Source organism: Mytilus californianus, unplaced genomic scaffold (genome assembly GCF_021869535.1).
Source record: "Mytilus californianus isolate M0D057914Y unplaced genomic scaffold, xbMytCali1.0.p SCAF_8, whole genome shotgun sequence".
NCBI classification, from domain to species: domain Eukaryota; kingdom Metazoa; phylum Mollusca; class Bivalvia; order Mytilida; family Mytilidae; genus Mytilus; species Mytilus californianus.
Genome location: NW_026262734.1, coordinates 38,334,636 through 38,348,490, shown reverse-complemented (window position 1 = coordinate 38,348,490; position 13,855 = coordinate 38,334,636). Strand labels below are relative to the sequence as shown.

General features: G+C 31.3%; 1 protein-coding gene across 1 annotated transcript in view; it reads left to right on the top strand.

Annotated features, from left to right (window-relative positions):
• Positions 1 to 5,642: 5,642 nt before the first annotated feature.
• The window catches only part of LOC127711428 (MLX-interacting protein-like), a 35,258-nt gene continuing 27,045 nt past the window's right edge, over positions 5,643 to 13,855 (top strand). Inside the window, exons 1-5 of the mRNA XM_052217479.1 lie at positions 5,643 to 6,042; positions 6,897 to 7,003; positions 7,621 to 7,694; positions 10,035 to 10,160; positions 10,657 to 10,837. Of these exons, the coding sequence (XP_052073439.1) occupies positions 5,714 to 6,042; positions 6,897 to 7,003; positions 7,621 to 7,694; positions 10,035 to 10,160; positions 10,657 to 10,837 (817 nt within the window). The 5' untranslated portion in view covers positions 5,643 to 5,713. The remainder of the gene's footprint in view (positions 6,043 to 6,896; positions 7,004 to 7,620; positions 7,695 to 10,034; positions 10,161 to 10,656; positions 10,838 to 13,855) is intronic.

Here is a 13,855-nt window from a genome sequence, read left to right as displayed (position 1 = left end):
TAACAGTATAAAATGAAATTGCACTTCCCTTATGTATTCTTTTTAATAAATCGCTCTCTCAAAATATATTTCCTAAAGATTGGAAATTGGCATATGTTATTCCTTTATTTAAAAATGGAGATAAGTCAATGCCGTCTAATTATAGACCAGTATCACTTCTTTCTTGCGTGAGCAAGGTACTAGAAAAAATAATATATATATATAAACATATGTTCAATCATTTGGTTTCTAATAAACTTTTGTATAAATTTCAGTCTGGTTTCGTACCCGGCTGCTCTACTTTTCATCAAATTATTGAGATGTACCATTCTATCGTGTATGCTTTAGACAATAAATTTTATACAAGTTTAACTTTTGCTGATGTAAGCAAGGCATTCGATCGAGTTTGGATAAGGGGCCTACTTCACAAGTTAGAAAGAAATGGTATAAAAGGCAATCTGTTAATATGGCTTGAAAGTTCCTTAACAAATAGAACTCAGAGGGTAGTATTGAAAGAGGCGACTTCCGAATTAGGTAATCTTAAAGCTGGTGTTCCACAGGGTTCGGTACTGGGTCCTCTTTTATTTGTAATATTCATTAATGACATTGCAGATGATATGATTGGATTAAGTAGAATGTTTGCAGACGATACATCTATTGGACATACTGCTCCAGATGAAACTACTCTTCAATCTATGATAAATATCGATCTACAAAATATTAATTCCTGGGCAAATGATTGACTAGTTAAATTCAATCCAAATAAAACTAATATCATGTTGTTTAGTAACAAAAATTCAAAAAATAACTTGATTTTTGATTTTGGCGGAGTTCAGGTAGATACAGTTACTAGTCACAAACATTTAGGTATATTTTTTAGCAGTGACTGTAAGTGCATGGACCAAGCATATTGATTCTTTAATAGAAAAGGTATCAAAAAAATTAAATGTTCTTAGACGTTTGAAATTCCGACTAAAAAAGGAATATTTAGAAAAAAAATATTTAACTTTTATTAGGCCCGTTCTAGAATATTCTTCTGAAGTTTGGGATAATTGCGGACAGTTGAATTCTGAAAGATTAGAAAAATTACAACTGGAAGCAGCACGTATTGTCACTGGTTTAAAAAGCTATGCTAGCACTCAATCGCTTTATTTAGAGACGGGATGGGAAAAGTTAAAGATTATACGGGAAGTTAAGAAATTAACTTTATTTTACAAAATAATGAAAGAGGACGCTCCAGAATACTTATTAGATTTAATACCCCCTACAGTTGGGAACTTGCAGAAACAAACAATTACAATCTACGAAACAGTCAAAATCAACCAAACCTCTAGTAGACTGTCCCTTTATCAAGAATCATTAATTCCATCTAGTATTTAGAATATAGCAAAGTGCTCTCGACCAATGAAATTGTAGGATTTGATGCCTCTTAATTGTGAAGAATGAATGTAAATCATGTTCTTAGTAAGGGATTATCCTATTATTTGGGTCTATTTACAGTTCAAAACAAAGAGTTTCTATAAATGAGTTACAACTGCCCCGAAGCACATTTATCAGATTGAAAGGATTTATCACATAGTGATTGAAAGTGACTAAAAGTTGAATTGTGAAACAAACAAAAAACTCATAATAAGTTGAAGTTTACTGGTGCAGTAAAATTGGTACCGTGAATGTTATTATGAAAATATTAATAACTTCAAATTTCTAAAAAAATAAAACTATATCAAAGAAATGCAAAAAAATAAATAAAAAAGCTTTAAAATAAAAAATAACCTAAATCTTTGGCTTTCAAAAACATTGATTACTGGATCAGCGGTTGGGAAAAATAGTTATTTTCAATATTCCGATAAAATAAAACAAAACAGGAGTTTAATCTAGGTTTTGAACATATTAAAATCTTTTAACGGCATTTATTTGAACATATTGGCTGTGAAATAAAATTTAGTTGTAACTCAAATGTATTAATTGATTTAAACTGTAAATAAAGAAAGGATAATCCCTCACTAAAATATTACATGATTTACATTCATACTCACAATCAGGAAACATATACAATTCCTACCTTTTCTTTGTACTGTTGTGTCACAGTACTATCTATAACGATTTTTTTTTTTAAATTAGAATATAGCAAAGTACTCTCGACCAATGAAATTGTAGGATTGGATGCCTCTTAATTGTGAAGAATGAATGTAAATCATGTTCTTAGTAAGGGATTATCCTATTATTTGGGTCTATTTACAGTTCAAAACAAAGAGTTTCTATAAATGAGTTACAACTGCCCCGAAGCACATTTATCAGATTGAAAGGATTTATCACACAGTGATTGAAACTGACTAAAAGTTGAGTTGTGAAAATCTCAAAATAAGATGAAGTTTACTGGTGCAGTAAAATTGGTACCGTGAATGTTATTATGAAAATATTAATAACTTCAAATTACTATAAAATTAAACAATACCAAAGCAATGCAAAAAAAAAAGAAAAAAATCTTTCAGATAAAAAATAACCTAAATTTTTAGCTTTCCAAAACTTTGATTACTTGATCAGCGGTTGGGGAGAATAGTTATTTCCAATACATGTATTCCGATAAAAAAAACCAGGAATTTAATTTTGAACATATTAAAAACTTTTAAGGGCGTTATTTTTGAACATTTCCCTGACATAATGAAACAGTATTTGATGTAAAAAGCCGGACAAAATTATTGGCTGTGAAATAAAATTTAGTTGCAACTCAAATGTATTAATTGATTTAAACTGTAAATAAAAAAAGGATAATTCCTCACTAAAATATTACATGATTTACATTCATACTCACAATCAGGAAACATACAATTCCTACCTTTTCTTTCTACTGTTGTGTCACCTAATATCTATAACGCATTTTAAAAAAAAAAATTCCCAAATGATAAGAAAGTCCTCACATCACTAAAACTAATCCATAAATGACATGCCGAAAAAGGAAGTCATGCATCAATTATAAACATTGCACTGACAATGAAACTAATTCTGGAATAGATCATTTGAGCCTTGAGCACTTTACAATATTCTAAGTTTGTAAGAGAATGATAATCCCTTATTTCATGATAAGTACTCGCTAACGCTCGTACTTATTCATGAAGAAAGGGATTATCATTCTCTTACATATACATATTTCCCAAATGATAAGAAAGTCCTTACATCACTAAAACTAATCCATAATTGAAATGTCGAAAAAGGAAGTCATGCATCAATTATAAAAATTGCACTGACAATGAAACTAATTCTTGAATACAACCAATCAAGAGATCATTTGAGCCTTGAGCACTTTACAATATTCTAAGTTTGTAAGAGAATGATAATCCCTTACTTCATGATAAGTACTCGCTAACGCTCGTACTTAATCATGAAGAAAGGGATTATCATTCTCTTACATATACTAAACTGTGGAATTCGCTCGATTTAAGTATTAGAAATGAACTGTCTTTAAATGTGTTTAAATTAAAAATTAAACAGAAATATTATGAAAACAAATCACCCCCTACATATTTCACTATTGGCGATAGATATTTAAATGTTTTGCACGCAAGATTAAGAAACAAATGCAGTGCCCTTAACATGGATTTGTATCACGCAAATATTAAACCTAACGTAATGTGTCAGTGTGGTTATTTATATGAAAATGCTCAACATTATTTCCTTTCATGTAAAAATTATACAGCTCAAAGGAATATCTTATTTTTTGAACTTAGAAAAGAAAATATACCTACTGACTTGGAAACTTTAAATATATAACAATAATAATGTAATTACTTTTTGTTGACTTCGAATGAAATTGTTCATTTTTTCCAAAGACATGGATCATCAATTTGATTTTATATATAAAATCCTATCAGTTGACAACAACTATTTAATTTAATTGCTTAAAAATAATAACTTACCTTTTGAGTGAATATTTATTCCAAATTTAAAACAACCTACTAGGTCTATCATAAATAAATTTACGGTCAACTCGACTTTTAGAAATCGATAAGCCATGTCGTTTAAATTCTTGTTAGTTTCATGTCTCCATATTAATATTGTTTATGATGTTATTATTATGTATTTTATTTTGTTCGGTTATTTATTATTTGTATGTAATAGAGAAGACGTTCTAAGTTGCAAAACTTGTGTCTAATCCTATTGTCGATGTTTTTGGACAATAAAATATGTTTAAACTAGAGTAAATTGTATGTGATTTGATTAAAAATAACAAAAATCCATGGAACATGATATATAACGTATAAAAACAAAAACAAACGGTGAAACCAATCGACTAATACGCACCCATATACAAAAGAAAACAACACAAACAAACTACAAAATTCAAAAGAACAAAAACATTAAAACTACCAGTAAAACTAAAAAAAATAGGGTACGTTTCTGAGGAAGGATAAACGGTTTCTCCTTTAAAGGTACATGTAGTATTGGAGTATAAATGAAAAGATAGAATTTTTTCATATTTTGCAAAATGTAGAATACACTATGACATGTTGAAAAATTGATAGGTTACCAACTTGTTTTCAAACTACAGATGTGGAAAAATGACACGTTTTACATAGATAAAACAGGTGGACCATCATTATATGAATAGAAGGTAAACTAAACAATAGAATTTTGAAATAACATACGAGAGTAGATCTTATAAAATGCTTATAGCAGCTAAGGACAAAATAAGTTCATCGTAAGTTGTTTTCCTGCTATAACATATAATGTTGTCTCTTTGACAAATTCCACATCTCCATTCTCTATTCTATATAATAGAAACATTTCCTGAAGATCTTTTGTAAATTGTACAATTGCTGAGTTACCTCCCCTTAATATGCAAAGGTTAAACAAACATTTAAATTAAGCAAAACTTCTTCTTTTGTCAAAATATTAGTAATTATTAGATGAAATCACATTCAAATCGATTTAAATGATTTTTTTCATAAGTAAATTTCATTCTTACATCAAAGTTTGCTGACTTGATTGAAAATCTATACCTATTGTGGTCTGCTATTTTACAATCCAAGATGGCGGAAGACTCCCATACCGCCTTAAGTCCTCGTATTGTTTGAACGAGTAAGTCTATTTCATTCACATAATTTTGACTCTTTCTGTTGGCTGGTCAGTTCTTCGACTTCACGTGGTATAGCCCAGATAACGAATATTCCAACAAGCTGACTATTTTCGATAATTCTGAGTCTACTAGCTGTCACTGTTTAAGATGTTAGTATAATACTTTGTATCCAAAGCCTCTAACACATTTAAACCTGTATTCAAGTTGTTGAATCTGTATGTGTACTGTAAGATTCTATCCTGCATAAAGCATATATAAATAAAGCATAAAAGAGATGATAATGATCGAAACCAAGTTAGGCTTTTTCAGCCCACACCCGTAGCTAGGGGGAAGGGGGGGGGGGGGGTCATACGAACCCGCCCCCTTGAAAACAAATAAGCACAAATAAACAAATAAAGTTGAGTATGATTGTATCGACGCCCCCCCCCCCCCCCCCCTAGTGTTTCTTATTTGTATTATTAATGAACAAAGTTGAATCTTTTTGTTTAAAAAAGCACTGTGGTGTAATTATGCGTCACATGGTGTTTTTAGGCCGTTGTAGTTCGTTCTATTATAAGAATTTTTATCGGTTTTCTGGTAAATTTTCAGATTTAGGACAAGAAAAAAACAAGCACGAAGAACTGAGAATTCTGCAGATTTTTATCATTGAGATGCAAACATATGGCTGCGGTTATGCCATTAAAGAGTTCGCGAATTATACCAGGGTTGTTGGAATCGGATAGCAGGAGTATGGACATTAAACAAGAAGTGGGAGACCCCGACTCATGCATTCACAGTGGTCATTTTATGTTGAGTCGAGTACATGACCCCAATCTAGATGAAGATGATGAAGATTCGTCCTCACTAGCGGCTATCGATAAACCTCCACCCTACGATTTTACTGCCTCAAAGAAAGAGCCCACAGAGTCTTATGAATTTAAGGAACAGCCTTCACAGACAATTGAAACCTCACTTTCAAAACTGTTTGACTGTTTAAGTTTAGCTTACAGGTATATAAACATTTCAGATATGCCATAGAAAGTTATTCAATGGAAATAACCCAATCCTTATGTGTCTCTCATTACCTGTAATCATTTATTCAAAACCTCTCCCAAGTCCCATAATTCGGTTCTTAAAATGCAAATAAGTAGGTAAGCATACATGTGCAGCAGTATAAGGTCAATTTCATGTCGTAGATAAAATTGTATAAATTGAAAACATAACCTGTTTCAGACTTTTTTGTTTAAGAGTATCGAATCAATTAACATGATCGACAAAATCAGTCTTTCTGCTGTCGATTTCACTACTTTCACTTTTTCAACTGACATTCGTTTCATTAATCACTGTACATGCTAAACACAAACTTAAACTATCACAAACCATGGAGCAATAAATGGTCACATAAATACATGGAATATAGATCAATGTATAGATTCAAATGAGTTCGAATTATTGACTTGCAAGCCAAAAAAACATCAGTCATTTTGTTGAGGTTACATATATTTTAACAAAATTGAACCAAGCGGACTGCTATTAGCGAAATATTAATTTTATATTCTGCTTTTGTAAATATTTGAAACAAAAACAATCTTGTTTGAATTTTTAATCTTAATCTAATGACACTTCAAAGTTCATCTGAACATCCTTTATTTTCTTTAGGGGACCCTGTATTTTAAAGTTAGGGTTAAGTTTAGGTTTATGGCTTGTTTTAGGTTAGGGATAGACCATTTTTCTTGGAAGATTGCCTACCAACTTTTACATGAGTAATCCCCCTTTTCCTTACAATATGTACAATGTAAGTAAATTTAGATAACAGTAACAAAGTAAAGTTCATTTTAAATAAAATGTATGTTATTTTTTTCAGTGGAAAGTTGGTATCTCCAAAATGGAAGGCATTTCGAGGACTTCACATGACAATCAAGGACAAGGTCAGATTAAACAACATCATCTGGAGGGAATGGTACATGCAATGTATGTTACTATTGTTACCACTGCATTTTGTAAATATGGAGACAACATTTTTAAGTTGAGAAACTTGCGTCTGATCTAATTGTTTTAGTGAAATAGTATGAATTTAAACTATTTGAACATGTTGAAGGGGCATGAGTAGCCATATTCATTAGCACCAAAGTGACACTAACTCTTTAATTTGAAATATAACCATGATACTTAAATTTTTACCAGAATATATGTATGATAAGGTAATAAAGTATCGGCTTGTTATGCATAGTTTAGATAAGCTATGCAGACTACCGATGGTCATGTGACCCAACATAAACATAAATACAAATAGAAATAGACAAATAACATAAACAATGATGAATAAGCCTGTGAAATAGTATAAAAGATAATTTTTTTTAGGTCTGTTAGATTTTATGTCATAAATTAAAGAAACATGAAAACTGTTGCTTTACCTTTGCAAAATGTATAAGAATGATTTTTCAGTCAACAAAATATTTCTCTCTGATGGCTCTCCTGTTTCACACTCAGTTTTGACATTCTTTTATTTTTAACATGTTCAATAACTGAACATGCTGAGCACAAGCTCACACCATCTTCTACTAACGTTTATTGCACTAATTTTTCAGATATTTATGGGAAAAGAACTGTGATCTGCCAGTTTGCATCACCTATGTCTGATGACATACACACCAAACCAGAGGTAGGTATACTGATACTAGTAAATCCATTTCTTACACAGCTAATCTTTTGAGACAGGGGCCTCATTGGCTGAGTTGTCTTAGTATTTCATCTACTGTATCACTAGTTTGTCAACACTGAGGTTGTGAGTTTGAATCCCACACATGGCAGGTTCATTCAAATCCAATCTTAATGACAAAGATTGTGTCAGTTTTCCTGCTGAAGGTCATCATTATCTAATCACTGACAGCACTGGGCACTACAGCTTCCTGCACCAATAAAAACTGACTACCACGCTATAACCAATAGTGCTGAAAGTGGTGTTAAACACCAACAATCAATCATCAATCAATCAGATTCATGGCTCAACAATTTCCTATTTACTGAATACTTGTATATTCTTACACATAATTGTACACCTTTGAAATTTTCTTTACAAATCGGGTCTTTCTGAAATTTGGAATCAAGTTTCACCTCAGGCCAAAAAAAAAATGCATGTGTTTCCGCTAATGTGCTGAAAAAAATAGGGTAGGTAGGTAGGTAGGCAATATCATTTTATTTTACAAACATATTTTAGCTGGTTACTACTAGGGAATCAGTCTGACTATAACAGTGCTTGTCCCAAAATGGCATAAAAAGTGTTAGGGTAGGTAGGGTTAGCGGAAACACATGTATTATTTTTTTTGGCCTTAGCATGCTGTAATGTGTGACGCATATACACATCCATTGATAGTCAACTTCCTGTTTACCAAAAATACTAATAGCAGGGGTATCATTTGTGAGAAATAGCTCACAGTTCAACTTGTTTTGATAATGATGGTAATATTCATTCATTTGAAGAAAAAATAAGGTTTAAAAGGAGACATGATATCAATGAAAATACTTTTCAGAGGCAACTCTTCTATCTGTACTATGGTTGTTTAAAAAAAACAAAAACTGGAAAGACTAAAATTATTCCTGGAATAAAATTGCTGCATTAAACTTTTAGTGTCTGGGAACAATTGGTTTTAAATTGTGAACTTTCAATTTCCATCCTGTGCCTTAAAAGATTTCCATTTACAATATACTTGTGATTTCTGTTTATGAAGCAGTCTGTGCCAAACGGTCCTGACTGATGAAATAGACGTAGATCCGCCATATCGTATTGTCAATTCCGGTCCGTATGTCCGGTGTTTTCACCGTCTCAGTTTTGTGAATATACATAACTTATTTGATTTGGTTGAAATTCCGTTGCATTGATTGGTCTAAATATCAAGTCACGTTTGCGAGAGTTCGCTAAGCATGTTTTTGATTTGTCAAGTTATCAAGTCGTTTTTGAGAGTTCTCATTGCATGTTTATTGGTCCAAATAATTAGTCACATCATCGACGAAATTTCGATTATTAAAAATGTCAGCCACATACATTATAAAAGTTAAAATGATATAAAATGGAAAGATTTCTTAACAAAGTGCCTAAATTAAATAACTCCAGAATTGAAAATCAAAGAGTTTATGAAAAAGATGGTCGAAATGGGGAATATTTACTTAAATGGGAGACTGCAGTAGTTTACATTATCTCTCATAGATGAACAAGGTCGGATGGCCAATTTTCTTCCAGTTGAAAATTATTAAAAAAAATTGCATGCAAACTATCCAATAAATGCAATTGCTTGACTGTACCTTAAATTGAATATCTATATCCAAATTAAATCAACAAAATCTGTAATGTTGCAAACAAACCATGATCACATGCAACAATTGTGTGTTTACTTTTTTGACAGCCATGTGCTTTTTATAGGGAAAATAAGGGAAAGATTATCAAAGACAACTGTTTACATTGTATCTGGTTATTTATATAAATATATTTATAAAGGATTTCAATTTGATAAATAGCTGTGATTGGAATGCCATTTGAATTTATTAAAATAATGAATACTATATTGGGAAAAAAGTGAAACTGCAAATACTTGTATATAAACTTACTTTACATATACATGTGTACATTTATTTTATTTTTTTTTAGGGGGGAGGGGGGATTTCATAATATTGTCATGTTTTATTAATATGCATATCACTTTGAAACAAGTATTTTTATTTAATGAAATTTATCAACTGCTTTCCTGAAATGCAATTTTTACCATGAATATCATCATAAAACAACACAGTACATTTAAAAACATAAACAACACAATAAGCTTAATTAATTGATTTTTTTTCGGACAGACAAAAATCTGTTTGGTCAGACAAAACCTTCAACACTGTCTGACTGAATGTCAGACAGAAACTAAAAGAGTTTGGCACAGACTGATGAAGGACCAATATTTGTTTTGTGTTCTGTATTTGATATAATAAATAAAACTTTCACATATGAATTTTTTTGTAGGCTATTGTGTTGGAAGGAAAATATTGGAAAAGAAGATTGGACACAGTTACACATGAATACAAAAGATGGAGAAAATTTTTCAAAAGCAAATTTGCTCGATCCAAACCTGATCCATCTCTCAGTGAGGTACTAAGAATGAAATATGTATCTCCCTTGTTTAAATGTAAAGTCACATGAAGAAGTCCTGGACAAATTAAGAAATGTCTCTTGTTTAAAGTTAATGTTTGGAAAAGTACTGTACAAGGTAATGTCCCATTAGAACTAGCTATAGATAGGTAATGAAACGATCAAAGGAAATATTTCATAAATGAAATATTGATTGGCCTTTGTTTCCAGTTAAGGCCTAAACAATAATACTGGTGTTTCTAACATGCTGAAAATACTTAAAGATAGGTAGGTAGGTAGGCAAGTAATTTTATTTTCTAAAAGTTTTTTAATTGGTTTAAACAGGGGAAACAGTCTTACTTTAATGTTCTAAGTTTTTTGTTCATAAAGGCTGTCTCCTGCAGAACTCCTGGACAAGTTATAATATGTTTAATGTGTCCTTTGTAGAGTATATCTCCTACAGAACTCCTGGACAAGTTATAATATGTTTAATGAATTGTGGTTGTTCATATTGCAGGTGATGTCCCATGCAGAACTACTGGATAGACTGAGAGATGTGCATCAGATACCATATAACGTCCAGCACAACTCAGCGACAGATCTTATGTTGGAGAGTATGGATATAGATTTTACTCAGGATTTCTTCTCCCAGCTCAATCAGAGTCAGCCATTTGCCTTCCCTACTGCAAAAGAATTTAGTAAGTACATCTATAATAAAGGTACAGCCATTTTTTGTCTGTCACATTGTAAGTTAGAAACACTTTTTCAGGGTCTTTACGACTACACAAGATTTAAAAAAAATGTATTGGAAATTTTTTTTTTCAGTTCTTGTCATTCAAATATTGTAATATTTGATTATTTATAAAACAGATTTTGCAGTGATGAAACTCATTCGCATAAATAATCTCTTGATGACAACTAGTGTGGGGTTCAATGTTAGATTGAATTGGACAAGATATTTTATATACGTATTGTGGATTCATTATTATTCGTGGGATACAAATTTTTATACGACCGCAAAAAAATTTTTGTGGTCGTATATTGGTATGACGTTGGCGTCGTCGTCCGGCGTCGTCGTCGTCCGAAGACGCATTAGTTTTCGCACTCTAACTTTAGTTTAAGTGAATGGATCTCTATGAAATTTTACCATAAGGTTCAATACCACAAAACACAAAAGGAAGGTGGGGATTGATTTTGGGGGTTATGGTACCAACAGTTAAGGAATTAGGGGCCAAAAAGGGGCCAAAAATAAGCATTTTCTAGTTTCCAGACAATAACTGTGGAACGGTGTGTGGATCTCTCTGAAATTATACTACAAGTTTCCATACCACAAGGGATGGTTTGGATTTGCTTTGTGGGGTTATTGCTCAAACCGTTTAAGAATTAGGGGCAAAAAAGGGGGAAAAACAAGGTTGTCCTCATTAATGGACAAATACATTAGTACAAAACATAATTTAAAGCAGTGTAAGGGAGATAAATCAAATACATCATTGAAATTATCTCCCTTACACTGCTTTTAAATTATGTATAAAGTAATGGTTAATGAACAATTAAGATAATTTAAAACAGTGTAAGGGAGGTAATCCAAATACAACATTTTGGTTACTTCCCTTACACTGCTTTTAAATTATGTTTAAAGAAATGCATATTTATAAAGGAAGACCAGTATGGCGCATTAGATTTGTAAAATCTTTGACCACATTTATTTATTTGTTATGCCGAATCTAACCGTGTATTTAGATTTTTAATTTTGGGTCCAGTTTTCAAATTGGTCTACATTAAGGTCCAAAGGGTCCAAAATTAAACTTTTGAAGACCAGTAAAAATATCTGCAAATGTTGCATCTTTTTTTTTTTAGAATAAAATCCATATGAAAGATTTGACACTATATTTTTAATTCTATTATAAAATAGATTAAGTTAGCACTATGGTAAATTTAAATGGGTAATTATGGTTGCCAACTCCATTGGAAATTTGAATTGAGATTATGACCATATCTTGAGGGAAAGAATTTTTTGGGGGAAAAAAGAGGGAGGGGGGATAAAAAGAAATTGTGGGGGGTCAATTTTTTCTCATTTCAGATTTCAGAAATTAAAAAGAATTATTCTTCAAATATTATTTTTTTTTCAAATTTCAAATATTGAAAAATTTCAAGAAGTAATCTTTAATTGCACAGTATGGCGCATTAGATTTGTAAAATCTTTGATCACATTTATTTATTTGTTATGCCGAATCTAACAGTGTATTTAGATTTTTAATTTTGGGTCCAGTTTTCAAATTGGTCTACATTAAGGTCCAAAGGGTCCAAAATTTAACTTTGTTTGATTTAGCAAAAATTGAATATATGAGGTTCTTTGATATGCTGAATCTAAACATGTATTTAGATTTTTGATTTTTGGCCCAGTTTTCAAGTTGGTCCAAATTGGGGTCCAAAATTAAACTTCGTTTGATTTCAACAAAAATTGAATATATGGGGTTCTTTGATATGCTGAATCTAACCATGTATTTAGATTTTTTATTTGTGGACCCCGTTATCAAATTGGTTCATATTGAGGTCAAAAGGGTCCAAAATTAAACTTTGTTTGATTTCATCAAAAATTGAATTATTGGGGTTCTTTGATATGCCAAATCTAACCTTGTTTATAGATTTTTAATTTGGGTCCCGTTTTTCAAATTGGTCTTCATTGAGGTCCAAAGGGTCCAAAATAAAACTTAGTTTGATTTTAACAAAAATTGAATTCTTGGGGTTCTTTGATATGCTGAATCTAAACATGTGTTTAGATTTTTGATTATGGGCCCAGTTTTCAAGTTGGTCCAAGTTGGGGCCCAAAATAAAACTTTTTTTGATTTCAACAAAAATTGATTATATGGGGTTCTTTGATATGCTGAATCTAACCATGAATTTAGATTTTAGATTTTTGGCCCAGTTTTCAAGTTGGTCCAAATTGGGGTCCAAAATTAAACTTTGTTTGAATTCAACAAAAATTGAATATATTGGGTTCTTTGATAAGCTGAATCTTACCATGTATTTCGATTTTTTATTTGTGGGCCCGCTATCAAATTGGTTCATATTGAGGTCAAAAGGGTCCAAAATTAAACTTTGTTTGGTTTCATCAAAAATTTAATTATTAGGGTTCTTTGATATGCCAAATCTAACCGTGTATTTAGATTTTTAATTTTGGGTCCTGTTTTTTAAATTGGTCTACATTAAGGTCCAAAGGGTCCAAAATTAAACTTAGTTTGATTTTAACAAAAATTGAATTTTTGGGGTTCTTTGATATGCTGAATCTAAACATGTGTTTAGATTTTTGATTATGGGCCCAGTTTTCAAGTTGGTCCAAGTTGGGGTCCAAAATTAAACTTTGTTTGATTTCAACAAAAATTGAATATATGGGGTTCTTTGATATGCTGAATCTAAACATGTATTTAGATTTTAGATTTTTGGCCCAGTTTTCAAGTTGGTCCAAGTTGGGGTCCAAAATTAAACTTTGTTTGATTTCAACAAAAAATGAATATATAGGGTTCTTTGATATGCTGAATCTAAACATGTATGTAGATTTTAGATTTTTGGCCCAGTTTTCAAGTTGGTCCAAATTGGGGTCCAAAATTAAACTTTGTTTGATTTCAACAAAAATTGAATATATAGGGTTCTTTGATATGCTGTATCTTACCATGTATTTAGATTTTTTATTTGTGGGCTCGCTATCAAATTGGTTC